At 36.9% G+C, this 25752-nt stretch overlaps 1 protein-coding gene across 5 annotated transcripts; it reads right to left on the reverse strand.

Annotated features, from left to right (window-relative positions):
* Positions 1–1759: 1759 nt before the first annotated feature.
* Positions 1760–25752, reverse strand: LOC106672281 (4-coumarate--CoA ligase 1-like). 5 transcript variants are annotated; one of them, XM_014403586.2, is made up of 10 exons: positions 10096–12616; positions 9661–9736; positions 9405–9562; positions 9192–9343; positions 8596–8945; positions 6392–6483; positions 6044–6271; positions 5554–5713; positions 5353–5488; positions 1760–3247 (listed from the first exon to the last, which is right to left on the reverse strand). In XM_014403586.2, exons 3-10 carry the CDS (start codon positions 9555–9557, stop codon positions 3157–3159), a joined length of 1362 nt encoding a protein of 453 aa, XP_014259072.1. In that variant the 5' UTR covers positions 9558–9562; positions 9661–9736; positions 10096–12616; the 3' UTR covers positions 1760–3156. The 5 variants fall into 5 exon arrangements, with proteins under 5 accessions (XP_014259072.1, XP_024084533.1, XP_024084531.1 ...); XM_024228765.1 differs by lacking the exons at positions 9661–9736; positions 10096–12616 and adding exons at positions 18199–18406; positions 25728–25752 and having other exon boundaries at positions 1766–3247; XM_024228763.1 differs by lacking the exons at positions 9661–9736; positions 10096–12616 and adding exons at positions 18199–18406; positions 25508–25547 and having other exon boundaries at positions 1766–3247.

Here is a 25752-nt window from a genome sequence, read left to right on the forward strand (position 1 = left end):
GCTCAATTATTGATAATAATCATACTTTCCAGGCACACAGATGCATTTCTCAAATTTGTTCTTGTTTTCTATGTTCACTCTTATTTATAGATGCCTTGTTTATTAATTTTTTATTTTATTTTTTAATGTTTTTGACCACATCATTATGTGCACTGTGTTAACTAGAAAATTCGGGTACTTATAGGATATAAATTTTGTTTTTCAAAAAAATTAAAAAAATGAATAGCCTTTTTAAGAGGATGTTATATTTTATTAAAATTTAGAAAGACATTGTAACATAAAAGAAATAAAATTGCAACGTCTCGTTTGAATTCTTCCAGTTTCCTAATTAGTTTCTTTTCTATATTGACTAATGTAATAACTATTGAAATTTTCTCTTAAATACTTCTTGACAGGATATAGGTATTAGTCTTTTTCAACTGTTTTGGTCTGTCAGATAGCCAGACATAAGCAGGGAGAACTTCCATTTATTCTGAATTTGCCGAAGAAGAGTGAATGCCGAAATTCTACAGAACAAACTAGGACGATTGGAAACGACCAAACTAATCATTGTCATGCAGACTCCAAGAGGAAACTTCACAATAAAAATATTACAATTATAACAGAAGTCATTTATTTTTGTGGTATTCAAATTGAATTAAATGCGTTCAGAACCTTGGTTGAATAATTTTACCTTCGTTGATACTGTGACAGTTTTCTCTTATGTCAATTTTATTAACACGCCTGATCTTAATAATTATTAGGTAATCTCTGATGTGGATAAATTTATGCTTTTATTTAAGTGTTAATGTTAGAAAATCTTTAGCATAAGTTTTGCTAAACCCATATACTAACCCCAGAACATTTTCTTCGCATTTGTGGTACGTACATAAACAAACATTTTACTCAGTTTTTATTGAATAATAGTTCAATTTTTTCTTAGGTATCAGACATCTGCATACCCAGGATGAGAACGGTCTATCAGCACAGTGGAAGGTACAGCCTTTTACAGTGGACAGTGCCTCGTATTTGCCACGCTAACGGTTCTGGGTTCGAATCCCAGCAGAATCGATGGATTTCTTAATCGGTAATAATATATAAAAAGTATTAAGTGTTTCTGACCCATCTTTCACGACAGCCGATAGGTATTTGAACTTTAAGCCTTCCGGTATGATAGAATATATTTTAATTTAATCCTTAATGATTATCCTGGTCTATCGTCACTGGGTTGGTTTGTCTGACGCTTTTTCAGCACATATTACATTTTATGTAACAAATACCACATCCCTGGTTAGCATGTACTGGAATTTCTTAAATTCATTTTCTTGGATAGATCAGATTGTCAATGCCTCACCCTCCTTATAACCCTGATCATGTTTTTTAATCGGCCTTTTTCATCCAAAGCTTTGCCCAAACATACATTTCTAACATCTTTTCTAGTTTTATTGCTTTTAATGGACTTAATCGAATTTATTAGGACATATTTCGCTTTGAATTTTTAGCATTGTTTTAATAGATGACGTCGAGCTCGCATCTTTAATGCAAATAATTTGTTATTAAATTTCGTAAAGTCTATCAGATGCGTTTCGACATCTTAAGTGAGTCAGTACTATTGTGAAGTGTCCTTTAGTCTTCTTAGATGAAGGAAAGCTTCTAATAGGCACGCCCATCAAGAATATACTAAAATGATCGGCAGTAACCATGTTACAGTTTTACAACCCCGCAGACCGCAGGAAGTAATCTTAGGAATTACTTTACTTATTTTTATTTACTTTTTAAGGCCTGGTTACCTACATCTCCTCGCCTGTCAGAAATGTTTCATTTACTATTTTGTATTAAGCAAATCATTCACAGACCATGACGGCTTGACAGGAAAAGTAATTAAAAAACTTTGTTTTGCAATACTGTTTTATTGTCTTAATTACAATCTCAAAATTGGTTAAAATCTATTGCTTAGGTACAAACTATTATCTAATTTTTTAATGGTAACTATTAATTATTTGAGCAAAAACAAACAGTTTTGTCATCAAGCAACTTAATAGATAATATTGATTTAAAAAAATAGAAACAAAATTTTTATATTTCAAAGAGTAAAATAAACTAGGTCAGGATCTGGTAGGGGAAAAGCAACATCCACAGTTAATGTAAAAAAAAAATTATCCAAATTTATTATTATATTAATTTCATTGAGGGAAAACTTGTTTTTTTGTTATTAAGCAGGCAGTTAAGTTTTCTCTCTGGTTTTGGAAATTAAGTTTTAAAGGTTTGATGGTTAATGAAACTAGCAAAAATCCTGGCCTTTTATGAAATTAATCTGTGAATTATTTTCAATCTGATCTTGTTGGTCAAAGTAATTAACAGTTTAACACTAGTTTTTTATTCTTTGAATTAGTATTTTCAATAAAATTTTATATTTAATATCCTCTCTACAATTATTCTCTAATATAAAGTGAATTATAGACCATTAAAAAATATATTTCTAATCAAATTGAATTTTTGTCAACTTAATTGTTCTTTTGTTACATAACAAAGATGGTTTTGAAAAATAGTAATTTGAAACTGTTTAAAATGGGTAAAACAATTAGTTGAAAATATACTGTCTCCATTATCAGTGTCTTTTGATAAAGAAAAATGGAATTGTACTCTTAGGCCAAGGCACTTAAAAGCATTAAAAAAAATTTTAATTCTAATTTTATGGTCACTACTGACAGATTGAGTGACTCAGTGCATATAAGTCACAAAATTTTGTGATATAAATAAATTATTTATTTTCTAATTCAGTGAACATTAACATCATTAAAGTGTCTACAAAAATAATTCACCGTGTAGCTAAACTGTAGGATTGTTGGAATCTCTGTAACAAAAATAAGTATCGTATAAAACAATTTTTACATTTAAGTACTTAATATATTAAGTTTTGCCGTAAATATTTCGCCCTAAATCAATGTAAATCTCATTCTTCATGTTTCGGTACGAATGGAAAAGTTGGACATATCTCTTCGTATATGCGCCTTCTTTTAAAATATTTTTTATTGTGGCGAGGAAGAAAGTCCACCATCCTTCGCCGTCTAGTTTTAAGTGTTGTATGCCATGGCTTGCTGTTCTCGCTATTGTGTCAGCCAAGTGTGTTCAACAGGTCATTATGTAAATCATTTGGCGATACTCGGGTTTTGTGTCTTATGAACACGATGTGGATTGACTACGGAGGAGTTGTAGTTTGTTTGGTGCTTTCTTCTTTGCCCGTGTCACCGACATCCAAGGTCGTTTCCTGTGTATGTAAAAATTATGTTGTGTAAATTGGAATAAAGTCGTGTGCAGAGTGCTTGATATAAGACAAAAAATGTCAAATTTTTGGCAATTTACACTGGATGAAGTCCATAAATATTAATAATTTAGGTATAAAGCAAGAAATTAAATTTTGTTTTAACAATTTGGCTTCTTTTTTTTTTTTTTTTTGAAAATTGTCAGTTGTTGAATGAGTTTGTTAGTTAATATTTTTTAAGTGGAATGTTAGAAAAGCAAATGCATTTGTAATCTAAAGCTAACAACTAAATAATTATACTTATTTCTTATTGCGAGCTCTGTTTTAGGTATAAACAAGTGTTGATAAGTTTAATAATAGACTGGGATTAATTGTAATTAATATAAATTAAGGATCTACAAATTTGAACAACTTAGAATTTAAAAATAAACTTTACACATATCTATCTATAGTTTGGTAATTTCTGATCATTTTCGTCTGGCCTATTCTTACTGTTATATTCAGTCTGTGAGACCAAAATCAAAACGACCAAACTACAGGTTCATCCCTTTGGTGACCCCAAGAGGAAACCTCAAAACATGCTTGTTAAAGCACTAACCTATTCTTTAAATCTGTTCCTTTTTATAAAGATCCTGACGATGCTCTTAATCTGTCTGACGAAGAACAAACTTACTTTACTGCCTCCTGTTTATCCAGCATTTCAACTCACCATTGTGTCCTCAATGATCTTCATTACAACTACAAGAACATGACCTAACATCTCTACTTCAACAAGTACAAACAAGTATCCCATGTCACAAGTAAAAAAATAAACTGGTTTCAACCTAATCATAAATACTTTAAAGCCTACCAAAAAAGAGAAGCATTTCTCTTTACCTAAATTTACAATTCTGTCCTAAGAACCACATACTTCCCATCCCACTGATAAATTCTCTAATCAGGAGGATTCCAAACTAAAACCTCAAAACTTTTTGTCATCCTACCATCCAATTAGGCTATTGACGTTAATGCACAAAATCTTAGAAAAACTGCTTAAGTACATTACTGACCAGTTTGGGTTCAGACATTACCATTTCACTAGTCATTGTAAACTTAACCACTACTGCTCTTTAGCGAAGTTCTGCTCCAGCGTATTCCTAAATGTGAAGCAATCCTTCAATCGGGTATAGCACCACCTGATCCTAAAATCCTACTTAACCGACACATATTTTCAAGCCATCAATGGCTCCTCTCTATCAGCCAGCTATTACACAGAAGAAGGGGTACCCTAAGGAAGTTTCTTAGGACCAATCTTCTACACACTATACACCACAGACATTACCTTTTTTACACTATTCTTACCATCTATACAGATGATACTGCAATACTTTGCTCTTTTAAGGAGTCAACCGGAGACCTCCATACCCATGTCACATCCCTTGAGCAGTAGTTCAAGCTTGAAAAATGACAACAAATATACAAAAATGAGGACATCTTTCAAAACAACTCATTATTCGAACATTGGGGTTCCAACCTCTAATTTATTCAACCCTTAAAATTCAAAATCCTTCGAATCATTGTCAGTGCTCCTTTCTATGTATCCAATCTTACCATTCAAAATGACTTCAACATCCAATATGTTCTTGAAGTAGCCAAAAAAAGCTTCAAGAAGTTTCACAAAAACTCTCCCAGATAATCCTACCAACGGTTGAAGTGTTTTAAGCCTTACTATTATTAAGAAGTTTCTTTTTTCCCGATTTTGGTTGAATAATCTGACCATTCTCACTGTATGTCAATCAGATGGACCTCAGACATCTTCAGTGTCTTAAGTAAAACATGTGAACAAGCATACAGTAAGAATAGACAGACAAATATCTGGCAGATATTAATTTTCGCACTGATTTTAATTTAAACTTATCTACCCTGTCTATAATTAAACAACTAATTAAGAGTTAAAACCAGAGGATTTTTTTTTACCAGAAGAATTAGAGGTCATTGCTGATTTTGGTGATCAAACTTGAAAGTAAAATGTTGTTAATCGACTTTATTTCAAACTGTTAGTTTCTAATTTGTTAGTGATTTCATTTTGTTTAATTATATATTTGAATTATTTAAAGAGTTGCTGTTCTTACACAAAATTCGTCCCCTGCAACTCTGCTAAAAGTTGTGCCCTGAGTGCCTTCCTTTTCGGCTTTCCCGTCGACGTTTTTGGGATGAATTCGACGAACCTGATCCCTCCACGGATTTGTTTCTTCTCTGATACCCTCTCTGGGAGAATATTTGTTTTCAATACCGTTAAATTAAAAAGACAGAAAAAAACCTTTTTCCATTACCTGCTACAAACTCGAGCAGCTGGGTTTCCGAGATGGCCTTGTTTGCTACGACGAAGGCAGTCGCATGATCACCATCGATCGGGTGTGGTATGCCGAATACAGCTACATCTTTGACAGCAGGATGTGTTCGCAGGACGTTTTCTATCTCAGCTGGAGCAATCTAACGAGTTTATGTAGTTGTAATTTTTAATTTATGAAAATATTTTAGAGAAAACAAGATACAAGATTCTGGGACTTTGATGAAAAGGAAGAATGTTATTTTTTGAATCAAGACTATACCCACCTATATTTATACAAAGCAAAATTTTTCCAAAATGAATGGAATGTTCTACCTCACCCATGCTTTAGTCCTGACCTCCTGTCAGACTACCACCCGAAACAAGCAATGAGACCCATTTTTTATTACATTTGCTTTAAGATAATTTCTTTGAAATAAAAATATTGATAAACTTTCAATTAAGACAATTTAAAAGAAAGAAGTAAAAAGAACCTGATAAGATTTGTAAAAGAACAGGTCCTTCAGCCTGTCAATAACAAATAAAAACCCGTCCTCGTCATAGTAGCCGATGTCTCCTGTATGAAACCATCCATTATCGTCAAAAGTGGCTGCTGTAGCTTCGGGATTGTTGATGTACCCTTTCATCATGAACGGTGATTTAAGGCAGATCTCGCCTTCCTGCCCTGGCCCGAGTGAATCACCGGTTTCCAAATCCTCAATCTGTTTCAGTTTAATCTTGTTTTACAAGAACATTGTATTGATTTAAAGCAAGTCTTAATGGAGAAACATTAGTAATCATTAAATAAATAAAAAGTAAATAAATAAAACAAGCACGCTGACCCTGCATTTAATTCCTGGTTTGAGCACTCCGCATGATCCAGGCTTATTAAGCCCCGGGAGGCCAGTCGCAATGACTCCCATTTCAGTCATTCCTACAAAATAAAGATTAAATGATCTTTAAAAAAAGTTTTGATTTAACCTTTGAAACAAACGTTTGACAATAACACCAATAAAGTTACAGTGCGGCATTTAAAAAAATATTTGCACTGTATTAATTTTTAAACTATGCTGAAGGAATGATTTTAAAAATAACTGAACATTTATTGTTAATTAGTTTTTAAAACAGTTATTATAGTGTAATAAAAACTACTGGTTGATGTGGTATTTTTTTTTTTTACTTTTAGATCAAACAAAGTACACAGGTTTTTTTTACAATTCTGCTGTTCTAACCGATCTTGAATTTTGTTAATAAAAAGATAAAACAAAAGAATAAAGGAAAAAGAAGAAAGAAAGGAGAAAGGAAGGAAAACTGATAAGTATTTAGATTGCTAATACAATAGGGAAATTGGGTTATTTCTCCCATTTAGTTTAATATTTACTTAAAATTTGTCAGAAATAAAATTTTGAGTATGCAATATATGAACATAATATACCTATTATGTTAAATAGTTTAGCTCCTATTTAATTAATTAATTTAATTCTTGACAAAACCACCTCTGCTGTTGTGAGAGAGAAACAACAGGGGAGTACCCATTTAGTTTATTAAAATTCAAAGCTCATTTTTAAGTTCATTTTCACTCCTAATTCCTCAGCAATCAGCTAGGAAATTGGAGGGAAGTTTAGCCCCAAAACAACAAATCCCATGTGCCCTTTTGAACTAAGTTTAGAGAATAGCAGGTCAGCCAGTATAGGGTCTCCCTTAGGTATGACAGGGAAGGAGGAGGGATTATTAAAAAAAGCCTAACATAAACATAAGCATGATTCTGGAAGTAAATTCCCAACCCCATGGTATGCTCTGCAATATAGAAACATGACCACAATGTTTCAATGACTTGTAGTGAGGACACTAGGAGGTGCAAGCACTGCATCTCTTGGGTCATTGCAGTATTACTAGTTCATTAGTGAGGTAGTCGGTAGTTAATTGATTCGATTCTTCTTTTAAGAAGTATTAGATCTTTCACTGACATTGTTGCAATTCTTTTTCTTGGGTCTTCTTGGTACCTAGGTCATGTTTCCATTGAGAGATTCAAAGATGAATGGGTGGCAGTTTCTCCTTAACCATCTAAAAATGGTGTCATCATTCAATATACTCATGCTGTTTTCTTAGTTACCAGTGGCTGGTGTCTAATTCTATCTTCCCTTCAGTTTTGCACTGTTTGACTGTGCTTTGCTAGTTTTGGGTGGGGGTTCTTTAATTACTGTATCTCGTACCCTTGGAGCCTGTCCACTTGTCATTTTGGTATTTGTGATGAAGGAATCTACGTTTTGCTTATCCCCTTCCAGCTGGGTGGTCTACTTGTTCACTCCTGGGAATTCCTTTATGCCCTGGATATTGTTAGGTCGTTATGTTTACCCACATTTTGAAGATTTTGGATGCATTCATTGACTATTTTGAATATGACCCTTTTATGTTCTCCTTAGATCTTTTCCAGACTGTATGACTTGCAAGTCAACCGCACTTTTCTGTAGCTTTAAATTATCTAATCATGGATCCCTATTTTTGTCATACTAGGCTTGAAGTGTGGGTGCAATGGCCACCACAATGTGTACATCATTTTTACCCCCACTGTATTATAATCAAATCTCATTAACTAATATATTTTTTAGGAACAATTGACTTTATAAAGATTTTTCAAAAATTAAATTAACTAATTTCATGGTCCGCTTGACCAACTAATATATTATAATTAATCAAGGCTTTTAGTTGAGATAAAAAGTCAATGGCACGAGTGGGATTCGAATCCACGATCTTTGGCTTGATACGCTGCTGCTCTACCACTTGAGCTATCGTGACCTCGATCCATTCGGACACCAATTTCCCATCTCAAAATTCAAAAGGTGCGGTTGAGATGGGAAGTTGTGTCTGAGTGGATCGAGGTCACGATAGCTCAAGTGGTAGAGCAGCGGCGTATCAAGCCGAAGATCGTGGGTTCAAATCCCGCTCGTGCCATTGACTTTTTTATCTCAACTAAAAACCTTAATTAATTATAATTTTTCAAAAATAAGTTCATAGTCACAAAAGGAAAATTGAAATAGCTAATTACCATATCCTTGTAGGATGGAGATCTTATTCCTGAACAACTCCTTTTGAATGCGAAGAGCACTGTCTGCACTGAGGATCGCTCCGCCAACACTTAGAACGACTAAGCTGCTTAAGTCATACGCGTCTTTTCCCGGGAAGTTCAGCAGTGCATTGAGCGTCGTTGGCGGGGAGAACCATATGTTGGCCTTGTAGTTCTGTATAGAGCTGAGGAGTACCGCTTCCTTTGAAGGGCCTCGTAGAAAGACAAGCTTAAGTCCTCCGATCAAAGACCCCAGAAGTATCATAGCCCCGCTCAGCCAAAAGACGGGCGATGTCAGCAAAGCAGTCGGCTGCATGTCAATTTTCCTCGAACTGTAAGTTTTTACTTTTTTAATACAAAACCAGCTATTGTCAGTCAATAAATACCTTCAACAGCACAAGCTTTCTTGGAACGAACATTCATTAAATGCAGGCTTTTCAAATGATTTGATGATTAGTTTAAAGATCATAGGAGTTCGTAGGTCTAACCGGTCAATTATTATATTGATGGAAGTGTCTGAATTTATGTTCATTGTGATATAAGAGAGCTTATGTTCCAAACAAACATAGGATACGTACAAATGAGGCATGTTCTGAAGGAGGTACACATCTGTCAGCATGACGCCCTTTGGGAGGCCCGAGGTGCCAGAAGTGAATAGTACAAAGGCAACGTGGTCCTCTGGGTTGGATATAGACGGTCTAAACTCCGGGTCAGTCGGTTGTAGGAGGGCCTGAAATTAATATTTTAGTTTTGTAACAACCTTTATTCCCAGCTATTTTGTAACAACGTACCTGGAATGTCAGGTAGCTGTGTCTTCTCCCTGATGAGACAACAAGCAGCGGTGCAGCTGATATGAGCATGAGCGCGTTTTCAACTTTGCGCAAAGTCTTGCCGCCCTCTGTGAATACGACGGTAGGTGACACAAGTTCCATGAGAGACACCATTTCTTCTGCGAAAATGTACACAAAAAAAAAAATTAAGTTCCTTCATTTGCTTCATGACTGCATAAATTTCATGCAAAGATATACAGGCACATTTTAACATTACCTTGTGACAAAGAAAACAGGCACTTACATGATTTTAAAAATAAATAAAGCAGAAATAACTAGTATGTTGTACATTTCTGAAAGATCAATATAAAAGCAATAATGATCACAGTGTTTATGCAAGTAAATATTACATAAATAACAATTGTTAGTGGATAGATGGATAGGAAAGAATTGGATGCATGCAAGATAATACAATAACATAATATTTTGAAACACATTTTAAAAAAAATAATTTTCTATTGTGGATATTTTAAAATATCATCCACTACAAGAAGAAGAATAAATATGTTCAAAAATATTTAAAGACAGTGCACTCCCAACAAATGCGAGTTGACTCCATCTGTCTGGATTATGCCATATCTAATCAATCTAGCTAAAATATGTACAGTTTATTGTTGTTATAAAATAAGACAGGTTGACGCTAAACATTCACCTGCTGATGATACATTTTTGGCAGTTTGATACTATAAATTATACATTGGGCAGATATGTGTTACAACTTTAACAGTGTGGTGTTAACAATTTAACTGTTGACCAAAAAATTCGACAGCTGATGCTAAAATTTGGACTGATTGATAAATAAATTATAAATATGGCATGTTGATACTAGGAATTAGCCAAACTGGTGCTAAATCATTAGCAGAGTGAGCTATAAGTAGCAGATTGGTACAAAAATTAAGGAAGCTGATGCTAAAATTTTGGCTGATAGAGACTAGAAATTCGCCAAACTGTTGCCAAAACTTTAGCAGAGTGAGCTATAAGTATCAGATTGATACACAAATTCGGGTGGCTGATGGTAAAATTTTGGCTGATTGATAGTAGAGATTTGTGAGACATTAACGTGATGCTAGAAATTTTGGTAGATTGGTTACAAAATTCGTCATATTGGTGCTAAAACTAGGAATTCGACAGACTACTTCGGCTGATAGACGCTAATACATACTTTCATCGGATTAATGCGGGAAAATCTCATAATTTAAACATTTTAAAAATTCATTAATTAAAGTATTCTTGTAAAAAAGCCACCTCATCGACATCGTGTAATTCTTTGAAGGCGGTCGATAACAGCCGGTTCTATTATTGTTCCGGCCGTCCTAAATTATTTAAAAACTCTTTCCCGGCGGTTGGACGAACAAAATCGATGCATCCGTCAAGACGAAGATAGATGACATTAATTATTCAACGCGAGGCTTTTTTAGGCCGTTTTGCGATTTAGGTTTATCACTAGGCACACAGGGGACGGTTCTGAGTGTGTCTGTTCTAGTAGTTCGTGTCAGTTCACAGCACCAGTATTTTCAATTTATGCAGTCACAGAAAGTTTTCCGAGTATTCATGGAGGAGCGTAAATGAGCCCTGGCGAGGCTGCTGCTAACAAAGCAAGTGTACATTCACGAGTGCTTTATAGCTTTGTGGTCACAGATCCGATGCCTTGTTTTATAGCTTTACCGATAACTATGCGTTTTCTTGGTAGAAACGCAGTTTCAGTTCTACTAGGGGCTTCTAGCTCTGCAATCTCAGTATCTTTTCCTACATCTGCTTTTTCTTGACTGAGATGCAGTTTCAGTTTTACGAGCGTTTTCTAGCTTTGCAGTGACAGAACCTGTTTGGATGATTCCTTTTTATTGGTGGAAACGCAAAGTTTTAGCTTTACAGAACCTCTTACATCTGCCTTTTCTTGACAGAGACGCAAAATTTCAGCTTTACCGGGAGTTTACATGCAATCATAGAACTTTTTACGATAACTGTATTTTCTTGGTAGAGACGCAAAGTTTCAGCTTTACCAGAGGTTTTTGCTTTTGCAATGGCAGAACCTTTTTCAATATCCGTCTATTCTTGGTAGGATAGGAGTACAGACCGAAGAAGCACTGCCATGAAGAAGGGGAGACCGCAGATTACCTTTTATATTTTTTGAGGGTCTATGCAGATGCAGATCCGCAAGAAGGAGAGGAGTTTCAGATTTACCAGTGTGGTACGGTTTTCTTATTTGCCTTTATCTTATTTGGGAAACCATTGCAGTCACATACAGGATCGGCAGGATTCAGCTTTCGTTCGAAACGGTTGTAGATACATTTTGTCGATTATTTTTAGGCTGGGTACTTTCATCTTGAGAGAGACTACCTTTCTCAATCTACCCCTAAGAATACGTAGTGATTCAGGTACGATCCTTGTGCTCTTTCTCTAAAAATCTGCCAATTCTTTTTCTGTAACCTCACTAGGAAAACGATTTTTACAAAGACGTCCAGCAGGACCGATTGCCGTACCAGTCTCCTGGAGTTTGAAACCGAACGTTTTTAATTTTGGCTTTCACATCTTCAGCAGACGCAGCACCGCCATAAACGTAAAATGGGATTGTTCCGTTTTCATCACATCAATATTTGTGCACCACAAGATAGTCAATAAGGTTGAATGTCATCCTATGTTCAGTTATTTACGGATCGAATAAATAATAAAGGTTCTAAGAATTTCTCGATGGGAAAAGCTTTAAAATTTCCCTGGGGGCCGTCTTATCAGAGAATTGGTCTAAACAGATCAATACGTTAGTGGATCGCCCTAATCCAGCGGATATGCGCGGATTTATTTTTTTCCGTAACCGACTTGATTCATCAGAGGATTTATAGGAAACCACAGATCGATAGGTTAATAATTGTTCAACGCTTTAAAAAATAATTAGCGAAAAAACCCTATTTGAAGAACATCTCGCGGCACGAAATGTTCCGTTTAATTTTTAATAACTGAACGAAATGAATGATGAAAATGTCACGAACTTATATTATTACCCCAATGGGATTATTATTATTATTATTATTACAAATGGGATTTATTGTCCATTCACCGGAAGTTTAACCCGACGATGCTATTTTAGTCTGGCCCTTTTTGATTAAATTTTTTATTCATACGTTTATAAAACATATGGACGTTGACGTACTGTGTAATTTATACACATGGGGAAATAAAACGAAATAAATACAAACGAATAAACCCCTAACGCCAACTGTGGGTTTTTAGATAATGATTGATAAAACTTGTAGTTGCCCTAGCTTTACGAAAATTGGGCATAAATAAAAGCTTTCATTAACTCAACTTGTTGGAAAAGAGAAAAAAAAAACTACTAAAATGTGCAGACTGCCGAGTTTCATCCCCATTCAGAATAATTTTGCCATAAATCAGGTTGAAACAATGTATGTTGTCGAATCGTTTGGGAAAAAACGCATGACTCACTGAAAACATCGAAGAGAACTAGGATGATCAGAAAAGGGTTAAGCTACAGGGATGGTTAGGGAAGAACCATCAACCGCAAGAATATATCTTACCATATTAGAAGTTTTGTAGTTTCCGCTGATTTTGGCCTGCCTATCTACTTTGTTTTGATCTGTCAAAATATACTGAACGCGTCCCGATTTTGGGGTGCCTTTGACCCCATCTAACTGATCAGAAAGTTCCTAACTTCACTTATCCCTACTTGTCCCACAATACAGGAAGACACTCGATAGTCTTCGATGATTCTGGTCTGCCTATCCTCGTTTTGTTCTATGTAAATTTATGGGCTAGTTCACAATTTTAGGTAGACCTGAAATGCTGAAAAACGACCAAGCTACATGACCAATTCCCTCAGTCCTCAAACATACAGCTCACAGTAATACAGTTTTGATCATTTCTGAAATTTCGGTGAGCATACACTCGCTTTTTTGTCTTACAAAAAATATGTAACATTTCATAATTTGGAATTCATAGGCAGCCCTGGATGATCAGTAAATAACTAACCTACAGGTTCATTACCCCGCATATTTCAAGATGGCTATCTACAGTAATGAAAGTAGCTCGATCGTTTTCGTCGATTTGGTCTGCCTATCCTAGCTATTTTGTCCTTTGTGAATTTTAGAAAACTTAGTTACTAATCGGTGTGACAGGCCTTAGAGCAGGACCTGGACTTTCTCTATAAGTTCTCCCCATTCGTTTCGGTCTTCGACCTTGGGGCGCCATCTTCTTACACCCGTCCGCCGTAGATCCAACTCCACATCGTCCAACCACCTAAACCGAGAGCGTCCTCGTATTCTTGAGTCTCCTGGCTTCCCATAGAGGAATTTCCTTGGAAGCCTATCTTGAGGTCTCAATCTTCCCTTATTTATTTGGGCTACTACATCCGGCTCGCCAAATAATTGCTTTAATTGATCATTCTTGCGTACGATTATTTGAAAATCGTAAGGTGCGGTCTGGAATTACGTAGGTTTTAGAAAAACATTTTCTTTATCATGTTAACGTTTCGATCTTTATTGAGATCAACTTCATGGCTCAAAGTGTTTGTTTCCCATGTAGATGTGTCATTCTTATGTTTCAAGTTGAGAGTGCCCAAACACTTTGAGCCCTGAAGATGATCTCAATAAAGACCGAAACGTTGGCATGATAAAGATAACGTTTTTCTTAAACCTACGTCACACCAGACCGCACCTCACGATCTCCAAATAATCATTGGCTAACGGTCACCAAACACCACATATTCTTGCGTATTTTCCATTCGCCATTTACACACTTCGGGCCGAATATTTTTCTTAGCACTTTTCTTTCCCATACCCCAAGAATCTTTTCACTTTCTTTACTCAACACCCGTTTCGCTAGCCTATTGGGCTTAGAGTCGCTTTGTAACAATCTTAGCCTTGCGAGGTCCTTGAACCGCAGAGCCTTTTGTACCGCAAACAGGCATCTATTCCCTGCCGCTATTCTCGCCTTTATTTCTGCCCATACATCATTATTCTTTGTTACTAAAGACCCTAGATATTTAAAATTACTGTCTACTAGGAAACTATGATTTCCAAATTGAATTGGTCCTTGTCCACATCCACGGGTTCTCGAGGTTCTTATATACTTAGTTTTGCCCTCGTTAATTTCCAGACCGCGTTGTTGCTGGCTTCTTGCAGTGCTCCTCCCAGTACCGCCTTTATTCTTGCTATAATTAATATGTCGTCCATGCCTTGTGTTGCGTTAATCTATTATAAATAGTGCCGCCTGGGTTTGTTCTAATAGCCCGCACCGCTCTTTCCAAACATAGATCGAAGATGACCCATGATAGAAGGTCTCCTGCCGCAGGCCCGCACCCACTCTAAAATCCTCCGACAGTGTATTTTGCACTTTGACTTGGTAGCTCGTGTTATGCCACGTCATACCGATTAGCCGAACTAGCTTACATGACATGCTTACCAAGTACCCTTAAATCTGCTAAAGCTTACTAAGGGGCACTACGAGGAAGCGGTCTACTTTACCCTCCTTAGAAAACTTAAATGATCATAACTAACCAACCTACAGGTCCAACATCCTACAGACTTCAAAACGATACCTCGCAATAATAGAAATTAGATCGTTTCCCATTCCCAAATGTTTGTTCCTTGAAGATTTTAGGTGTTTTAGGCTCAGTGAACAGAAATAACCTGGGTACAGGTTTATCGTTCCCCAAACGTCAAGAAACGTTATTGATGGAAGTAGGTTGATGGTAAACGTCGCTGATTTGGCATGTGAAAAACATGGAAAGTTTTTTCACGATTTTGGGTGTAATGGGTGACCAGAAATGACAAGCCCAACACTCTACAGATATCAGGAATATACTACAAAATGTAAAACTTTTACTGGTTTATCGTGGGTGAAATCCTGTTTAAAATATTCACCATTATCTTTCGCCTGTAACAGAATTAAGTGTATCGATTGGAAATCAGTCGTCGTGGTGGATGAAATCAATGTTCTCTCATACTACTCAACATTTTAACGTAAACAGTGTCCAAAATGTTGATTTATTCGCGAAGCAATAAAATTACTTGACTGTTATTACCGGACAATGGCGTAAACCGTTTACCCTCGTCCCGTTGCTATCGAAAAACATTTCGAATCGTGGCAAAGCTGCGGTCACGAAACCCGGAAATGGACATTCAAATGGACATCAGTAATATATTCTTGCATGTTATCCAAATAACTAATGAAATATTATTCTGTATTACAGTACATTTGGGTCTTTCATTTTAATTAAAGTACGATGAGTTTATTGCAATAAATAAATAATTAAAAAATTCTAAAGCTCACTAGTCTGTCTTCCGGTCAGTAACCATCGACCCGCTCAATCCACCGGTAATATATAATTTTATCGGCATTTAGATTCCGTTCAGATAAAACAGAAAATAACTTATTGCCCTGGGTTTTATCAGCCTAAATAAAATTTTAGTAATGAAATTAGCTTAGATTCTATTAAACTTTTCAGATCGAAACTATCGACTATTCAACGAATTCGGAATAAACCGTGTGCCTTTAGGGTCGATAAACATGAATAAATTATGTGCATTTAAACCACTGGGTTTTGTTTATTACCTTAGGACGACTGCTGTGCTTGATTTCGGCTGAAATTTCTGCCATCTTTACAAACAATACCTGATTTTCTAGCTGGAAGCTGCTGGCTTTCTTTATGTCTTATGACTATGATCTGTTCAAACTTTGTTCAAACGCGGATTTCACAATTTATCATAATGAATATTTTTGGAATTCGTGTGAAGGGGATCTAGGGAGTGATGGGAACGAGCTGATCTGAATTGATCCGAGTTGGATCAATATATTTTATTGGTTCGTACACGTTAATTATGACTATATTTGAAGGCTTGCCGAAATATCATTGGTCATTTACGTTTGATGTAGGGCTACCTAAGAAACCAAAAATTATGAAACGTTCAGTATAGTGCACAGGACAAAGCAGTGGGAATGGATGGAAATTATGTTGGCAGTATTTTCTTGAAGACTGTAGGTGTTGAAGTCTGTCTAAGTTATCCAAAATCGTGAACTTAACACATATTTTGACTAATTAAAATCCATGGAGGATAGGCAGATAAAAATAATCGGAAACGATCAAGTTTCTATTACTTCTTGAGGTCTTTTGATCGTTCAACTTGTAGTTTAGTCATTTTTGGTTATTTAGATTTGCTTAAGGCATTAAAAAATCGTGAAAAGTTAGTTTGACGGGACAAAACAGCGGGAATTGAAAGACCGAAATCATCGGATACGATGAACCATTATTTCTGGATGGTATCTTCTTGAGGTCTGTAGTGTGTTGGACCTCCAGTTTAGGTTATTTTTGGTCGTTTAAATCTGCTAATGACATCCAAATAATGAAGTGTTACATATTTTCGTTGATAGACCAAAATGAACAAAAACGATTCAGCTACTTTCATTAATCTGGGAAATCTTCTTGGAATTTGCGATGTACCTATAGATTAGACGTTGCTGATCATTTAAGACTTTTTTTTTTTTATATATAACTTTCCTTTAAGGAAAGCTAACTTATGGCCTTACGTTAATCATATTAGCCAATGATTGTAATTATGGATAATTTTATTTAAGAAAAAGCGTTCTCTTATTTTTATGTCTGTTATATTATGATTTTATTGCGGTAAATGTATTTAATTGAGGGTTCAATTATATCAGATCTGTGGGAGTAACATAGGAAATTGGACACTGTGATGGGAAGAGGTATGCCGGCCATAATCAGCGATCTGTAAAATGCTTCTCTGCCTGAGGCGGTAAGAGGGCACTCAAGAAGGACGTGGTTGGCATTGGCCACTACTAAGTTGTTGCAGGAGCAGTAAGGGGAATTAAGGATTTTGATTTTATAAAGGTGGACAGGTAGACTATTGTGGTTTAGTCGGAGACGGATTATGGAAGTAAGGGATTGTCGGGGATAATTCATAGAACGGAACCACGAGAAGGAAGGAATATAGGTTTGAATTGATTTGTAAACCTTGGCATTACTTGTGGAGCTAAACTCCCTTTGCCAAGATCTCAAGGAGTGCCTATACAAATGAGATCTAATATCTCCAACCGAAATGAAAAACTGCAAAGGACCAGATNGTAGTCATTCAGATTTATTTCCTTACGACACCAAAAGTCATGAAACTGTCTATTTAGCTTCACAGGATAAACCAGCGAGTATTAGAAGACCAGATTTCTTCATGAATTCTGTAGGGTGTTGGACCTGTTTTCTGATCATTTAAATCTGCTAGAGACTTCCAAAAATCGTGAAGAGTCGCACATTTTCCGACAGGACAAAAATGCGAGAATAGGAAAACCAAAACGACCAAATTACGTCCATTACTGAGATATCTCTCGTAGTACGCGGTGTTGGACCTGTAGTTTAATCATTTCTGGTAATTTAGCTCTGGCTGGTCCACCCAAAAATCCTAATTCATTCCACATTTTTTCACACGATAAAGCAGCGAGTATTGGAAGAGAAAATCATCGGCAAAGACCAAATGTCTTTCTCTGGGTGGTATCTTCTTAGATTGAAGAGATAGTACCTGACACAATCATCAGACTAGGAACGTTTTTGTCTCAAACTAAAATATTTCAACACGACTATGAATGACCAATTATTCGGACAAAAACTGAAACTGAACCCATTTAATAAAAGATTAAAGTCGTACGTTCATGGCCGTGCTAGCTCCAAATCGATAACTGTACCCCATGGCTGCTCAATTTTAGATTGATATCTTAAATCGAAATTTGTAAAACATACCTGCCGTCAACGACGGATCGATGGGTGCGACTGTCGCCCCGATGAAGATGCAGGCAAGGATGACGACGTGGCACTCCTGGCTGTTGAAGCTGATGACGGAGACTACGGAGTTTTCAGTCACACCTTCAGATTTGAGTCCTTGCACTGCGGAGAGGCTCTCACGTACCATGTGGCCGTATGTGAGCTCACGGCCCGTTTCCACCTCGAACTGCGAACAAATTCATATAGTCAGATGTATAATCACATTGAAAACTGTCACATCGGGAATATCAGTTCCAATGAACTGTGAACATCAATGAATTGTATCACCTGGTATCACCGTACACCTAAATTTATCGGCTGTGCTTCAGTACATGTGTACAACATAGGGATACAGTTTCGAATCTTCAATTTGCAAACAAGATCGTTATTGATCATGTTGGCTTGTGAGACGCGTTTCAGCCTTTAACTAGACACCGCAGTCTAGTGTCGTTGTACAAATCTTTCTGACAGACCAATGTTACGAATTTGTACATACCACAGGACAAACTACAGGTTAAACAACCAAACTTCATAAAGAAGAAATATTACAAATGGAAAGGTTGCTTCGGTTTATTATGCCAATTAATTCGTTGGTGGTGAGGTAACTTCCATTTATTTTAAACAACTACTGAAGATGGCGAAATGGCGAGACACTCAGAAACGGAGAGGATGGCCTGACAGGATGATGGGAAACAAACATGTTCATCGCACCGAATTCCTCAAGATGAAATATCAACATTCTAAAGCTTCATTGATATCATTAGTAATTTGTTCGTTTATAATCATTTGAGTCTGCTTAGACAAGATGCTTTTTTCGGTGGTTAGTGAGGTATATAAGCTTGGGGACATCTGTCCAATCGTAGGAGATGCCACTAATGGAGAAATATGTCTAACAGACCGAAAAAGCTAGGAAGATAGACCGAAATGTTTAGATACGGCCAAGTTACAGTTTTCATAACCCACGGGATCTCAAGAAGAAAATCTCAGTTTTGACCGTACCGTCTTCATTGTGGATCTGCGTGACCGAAATGATCGGAAAAGGATTTATGTACAAGTTCATAACCACTCAGACCCACGCCGCTTTCAATCGGACATTACTCCATTTCAGAGATTGCTCAGGGTTGTAAGGATTGTGAGGGTTTTTACATACTCCACTGAAAGTGCTGAAATATTCTGAAAGACTAAAACATCCGGGATAAACAGACCATTATGTATGTTTTCCGTTGATAGATGTAAGCAGGGTGTGGTAATGTTTCCTTCCATTCAAAACATACCACTGAAGATGACAAAATGCCGAAACATGTATGAAGGACCAAAGAAGCCAGGATATATCAGGATGATCAGAAACGACCGAACTACTTGTTCATTTCATAAACTTCGCTGAGGATGGCGTTATGCAGAAACACGTCACAGACCAAAACATACCAAGATTATCAGTCCATCATCCTGCGGACGTCCAGAAGAAAACACACAAATTGACAGGCGCATTGCCATTTCACCTTAAGATTGCACAGAGATGTAAGCGTTGTAAGGATGACCCTATGACTCAACCCATTCCAAAATACAACACAAAAAAAATTCCGAAACACTCTGACAAAAATACAACCAGAGTAGATCAGGATGATCGGACACGGCCAAACAAATCCATCACCCCATCGCTTCCATAGGAAACATCAGAAATTGTTTTTCAACGGTTCCTCAAGGATATAAGCAAAATGAGAAATCACTTTACCTTCCAAGATGGCGAATGTCTTGACTCAAGTGCCTGACTAAGATAATCAGAAAATATTAAATTGCAAATAAATCAATGGTTCAGTTTAGGTAGATTACTTTGTAATCCTGAAAGGATCAGGCCGAACCGTACCCATTCTTTCCGATTGTCGGCTACTTTTACCTCAAAGAAAACTGTTTTTCTATCCCTGCTATCTTTTCCACCCCTTCAAAATCTAACGTATATAATCATAAAACATATGGTGCTTGTGTGCAGATTGCAATGAGTTTAATAATGTTATTCTAATTTTATCTTAACTTAGCCACACGGGTATATCACAGTAAATTAAATTCTATAGAGTCGAGGAACTTTAGAAAGTGCTCACTGTAAACGTAAGAAAGCCTATCCCACGTTGGTGGCTAGGCGCCCCCCGTATTCATCACGTACCGTTCAAACTCTGATCTACGCTTATCAAATAAAGTACAGTAGAACAGTATGTGATCCCAAGTCTGTTCCTCTGGATTACTGCAATGACATTTTGTGCCCTCTATAATCTTGAAACGATGGAGGTATGGTCGGTTTTTCCCGTGTCCAGTCACTTGGGTCGACTTATAATGGTCCTTAAACGTTGAGTTTACTCGGGCAGTTATCATTGGGAAGAACCTTGTGATGTGAAGCCCTTTTGTTGTGGCCGATCATTGTTTTTATCATCTTTGCTGTCTTGTCTCGTCTTGGGGTGTATAATATGATCGGCACACGGTAAAAGTTAATTTCATCCTTGCTGTTGACTGCCTTCTTGGCTAATGTGTCAGCTGCTTCGTTTTCAGTGAATCCAAAATGTGCTTTTATCCACTCGATGCTTATAGACCAACCGTCGGTATTTTCTAGGTGGAAAGCCAATTGCCTGATTTCTTCAACAAGAAACGAGTGGCTTTGACAGTCCTGAATCGGGACCAGGGATAGCCATCCCCCCATGTGGCCATTCTTTTATCAGAGTTTGGATTGTATCCCTCTAGGCACGCTAAAGCTTCGAGAATAGCCAGAAGTTCGGCTTGATTATTGGAGCACCAACATTCCATTTTATGTTTTTCCTCGTGAATTCTGATTGAATATTTGAAAATTACAACTGCGCAACCGACTTGGCCGTTCATTTTGCTTCCTTCCGTGTAAATCTGATCACGATGGGACGTTTCGAGGTTTTCATTTATTCCAGGAAACATTTCCTGGTGCGGCCATTTGTCTACTGGTAAACAGTAATCGATTTCATCGTTTGGTCCTAAATGTGTAGAAGTTCACTTCAAAATTTGAATTTGATCGACGGTTATTTACGATTGTTATCAGTATTATATAGACGGGGATAATTGGGGAAGAAGACAACGTTGAAATGTTTGATGTGAGGAATGTAATGACTGTTTTATAGGTTATATTGTATGTTTTGTGTGATGTGATGATGTTACACATTACATGTGATCAATGTACGTTATTGATATTTAATTTGATTAATGATATTAACGTAGCTGTGCCTGAGTTTACCTGTTCAACAGAGATAAACACAGCATAAATTACAGACACATGTAATTTTGAGCATTGTCTAAATTCATTTTCTCACATCTTACATGTATTTGCACAATTGAAACAATGTTTATCAATCCCAGGCTCTGAAGATGATTTCAATAAAGATCGAAACTTTGGCACGATAAAGAAAATGTTTTTCTAAACCCTACCGGTAGACACACCGCATCTCACGATCTCCAAATAATCATTATAATTAATAATTATATATAAAATATATCATGGATAAGGCATCAATTCTGATTATTTTCTGTATAATTCAAGTAATGGATCGGGGCTTACCTCCGCTATGGACTTGACGTGGTACTTCCTCATTGACGAGAGTAAGACTTCGGCGAGGGAGAGGTCGGCGTCGAGTTGTGGTGCCGGTGGCCCGGAGATCTCTAAGACGTTTCCTTCTCTGTCCGTCATGTCTGTGCAGGGTCTGGAGCTGTTCTGACGGCCCTTGGAGAACGACGACTGACTCTAGCAGAAGTGCGCCAGCGTCGCGTTTCTTAGTTTACTGTCAGCGCGCAGTAGTTTTTTTATTGCCGTACTCACAACGTTTTATCTCCTCTATTTGTTCGATTTTATGAATTATTTATATAATTTTTATATAGACTTAGATTCAAAGTGGTTAAGTATCCACTTTTTTTACGATTTCTCTATTATTTAGTTCGATTTCATGACAAAGTTTAATCTAAGGAGGGTAAAGTCCTCAGTTTGCCTCTTCTATAAGATATTTTTTATAGTTTATTGTTCAAAGGACGCCAGCGGTTATTTGTTAACTTTATGTTCATTGGGGAACTTGATAAATAGAACCGGCATACGGAATTGGTGGGACTGCATGATAACATCAATTTACAATTTCGATTATTTTGAGACTGGTGCAGAACATTTTGGGCTTGGATAATAGAAACACCTGTATGACTTCCCCGATATTTTTATTTCGTTGTTGCATTAGTTTAGTTTTTTGGCAAGTTTGACTATATGCCATTCCATCTGGCGGATGCGTTAATTCTGAAACTGAATTAGTTTAAGTAATAGGAGTACTGAAATTTCTTCTGAAGTCCGTGGATGATGGACAAGTTTGTCAGATTGGACAGACTTGCCATTTTGCCATCTTCAGAGGTGTGTTTGCTCCCCGCCAATTGAAACGGTGTGAAACATGGTGATGAAACGTCAACAGGGTTCGCCACCTGTGTTCCAAATCTCAAGTGGGATAAAGCCAAAGTAAATTCCATAGTGCAGATCGGCTTTGTGTTGTATTTGTACTTTGCTCAGTTAACCGTAAATGCCTTAGTTGTTCTTTCCGTTTTTGCGTATGTTTCATTTATTCCTGCCACGATAAAGTCCAAGGCCTAATCATTTTCAGTTTTACATCGTCATTTTAACCACACACTTCAATTTCAGCGGACTCTGCTTATTCTGAAGTGAGTCTGGCCGCTTTTGTCCCACAACTATGAACTCAATTTCAATAGTAAACTCCTCCTTTACAATGTTGTGGTAAAGCCTGTCCTCCCGTATGCCTGCCCCGCTTTGAATTACACCTCCAGATAAATTGGAAGAAGTTACAGTGCAAAATACATTTCTGAGGCTAGTAACCTCTTCGAGCCAGCGCACTAAAATTATCCTCCTCCATGAGAGTACAAACATGACATTGATATACGACGAAGCTAAATGGCTCACTGAAAACTTTTCAATAAACTGATTGAGCACACAGAAATCCCACATGCCAAGAAATGCCTGTTTTTGTAGTGTTTCGTTCTGTGTGTTTTGCTTACTAGTTTATTCATTGTTTCTATATTGCCGTTTTTGTCAATGTTTAGTTAGCAGTAGTTTTTAGCCTGCTCATCATATACATTAGCGCTGTAGTGGGTCGAACCAGCTTCCATGATGACGCTGACATAAGTTGAATTAAGTTATCCGTTTTTACGATAGGCCGAGATGTACATGCTATAATTTTTATGTAAAGTGTGGTTGAGATGAAAAATTAGTGTCACGAGTGGGACTTGAACAACCCACTTCTTCCGACTTTAACCACTTAAGATACCGGAACTTCGGTCCCAGGACAACTTACCTTCTCGACCTAGAACTTTTTTAACCTCTTAAGTTACCTCTTTTGGGCATTTTTCATCTCAACCGCACTTTACATAAAAATTATAAATCAAATTAAATCATGAAATCATTAATCGTTAAATCATCATCATCAAAAAAACATTTTATTCGGTTTCTGCAGTAAATATTATGTTTCTAAGTAAGCAGTTGTGGTTAATGTGACAGACTCTCGGCTCGTATTGGGTTGTCCGGAAAATAATGCAGGATTTTGGTATTAAACAAAAAAAAAGAAACTAGTTACTTTAAAGCAATGTTCTTTAATCAAAATAATTTCCCATACTCTCAATACATTTCTCCCAACGTGTTGGTAACTTATTAATTCCGTCTGAGTAGAATTCAGAATTTTTAGAATTGATAAAGTCAATAAATGCATTTTCCAGTTCCGTTTGATTTTTGAATATTATGTGTTGTAAGTAGTGGTCCAGGTGTCTAAAAAAATGGTAGTCAGTAGGCGAGAGGTCCGGAGAGTAGGGTGGGTGAGGCAAAGTTTCATAGCCAAGCTCCAATAATTTTTGTGACGTTACACGTGACACATGTGGTCGAGCGTTGTCATGCAACAAAATGGGCCCTTTCCGATTGACCAAAGAGGGCTTCATTACTGCCAATTTCTGATGCATGGTATTAATTTGGTTACAGTATGATTCAGCATTGATGGTTTCGCCAGGATTTAAGAAGCTGTAGTGTATTAAACCAAATGAAGCCCACCATACCGTAACCATTACCTTTTTTTGATGAGTTGGGGGCTTTGGAAAATGTATTGGAGCTTCTCCTTTGTCGAGCCACTGTCCAGAACGTCTAGTGTTATCGTAGAGAATCCACTTTTCGTCACATGTAACAATTCTGGCCAGAAATGGGTCATTTTTGTTTCGACAAAGAAGTGATGCACAAACATCAAAGCGCTGATTTTTTTGGCGATCGTTTAATGAGTGTGGAACCCAATTTTCGAGTTTTTTCACTTTTCCAATCGCCTTGAGGTGGTCAGCGACGGTCGTTTTACTGACTTTGAGTTGCTCTGCAAGTTCTCGAACAGTTGTTTTGGGGTTTTCTTCCACCACTGATCGCAGAACATCATCATTAAGAGAGGAAGGCCTTCCACGACCTTCTTCATCTTCAAGGCTGAAATCTCCCTCCCGAAATTTTTTAAACCACCTTTGCACAGTGCACTCATTAACACAACCCTCGCCCCAGACTTGGTTAATGTTTCTAGCCGTTTGGGCTCCGCTTCGGCCGAGTTTAAACTCGTAAAAGAAAATCGTACGAAATTCTCGCTTTGACATTATAAGGATGACTGAATTATTTCCAAGTAGCGGAATGCTACAGAGGTAAACAAACAATATCATTTGGAAGAGGATTAATAAGTGTTGACATTCATACAAATGAGTAATCCTGTAAACGTAAACAGAATATTTTATATAGATTTTTTTTAATGAAAACTTAAAATCCTGCATTATTTTCCGGACAACCCGATAGATCCCGCAGTCGTGGGTTCGATTCCCACCGTCGCCTCTGGCCCTTTTTTTCACAATACGCATACGCATTAATATATCATCTCCTTAGCTAATATGCATAAAAAATATGCTTATAAGGCTATATTTTTTTTTAAAGTAAGCAGTTCAGGTCTGCTGAAGTCTTTGGCGAGAATACCAGGAGTGACAGCAAGTCCGGTCCACTTTGCTCTCTGTTGAAGACCGTGTGGTCAATATCTCACTGGGACTCTCAAAACGACGCACAAGAATGACACATCTACACAGAAAACAAACACTTTGAGCCCTGAAGATGATCTCAGTAAAGATGGAAACGTTGGCACGATAAAGAAAATGTTTTGCTAAAACCTACTTCAAACCAGACCGCATCTCATAACCTTCAAATAATTATTAAATTCAAAAATTTCGACATACACATACTTACTCAAACCTGTTTGGATGTACGGGTGCCAAGCTTCTGGATCGGCCAAATAGTCCAATATTCAAAGATTACAAAGTTTTCAATCCGAAATTTTAAGATTAATTGTTCCTGCCCCTTTTTTACTTAAACAGTAACACACTTCACAGAGACCTTCACATGCCAACAATTGTTTCATCCATCAAAACATAGCCGTTTTCATAATAAATTACAAAATCACACTTACACAGAAATACGATTACTCCATTCCC

The sequence above is a fragment of the Cimex lectularius genome, unplaced genomic scaffold (assembly GCF_000648675.2).
Source record: "Cimex lectularius strain Harlan isolate CLEC.00 unplaced genomic scaffold, Clec_2.1 scaffold17, whole genome shotgun sequence".
In the NCBI taxonomy this organism is placed as follows: domain Eukaryota; kingdom Metazoa; phylum Arthropoda; class Insecta; order Hemiptera; family Cimicidae; genus Cimex; species Cimex lectularius.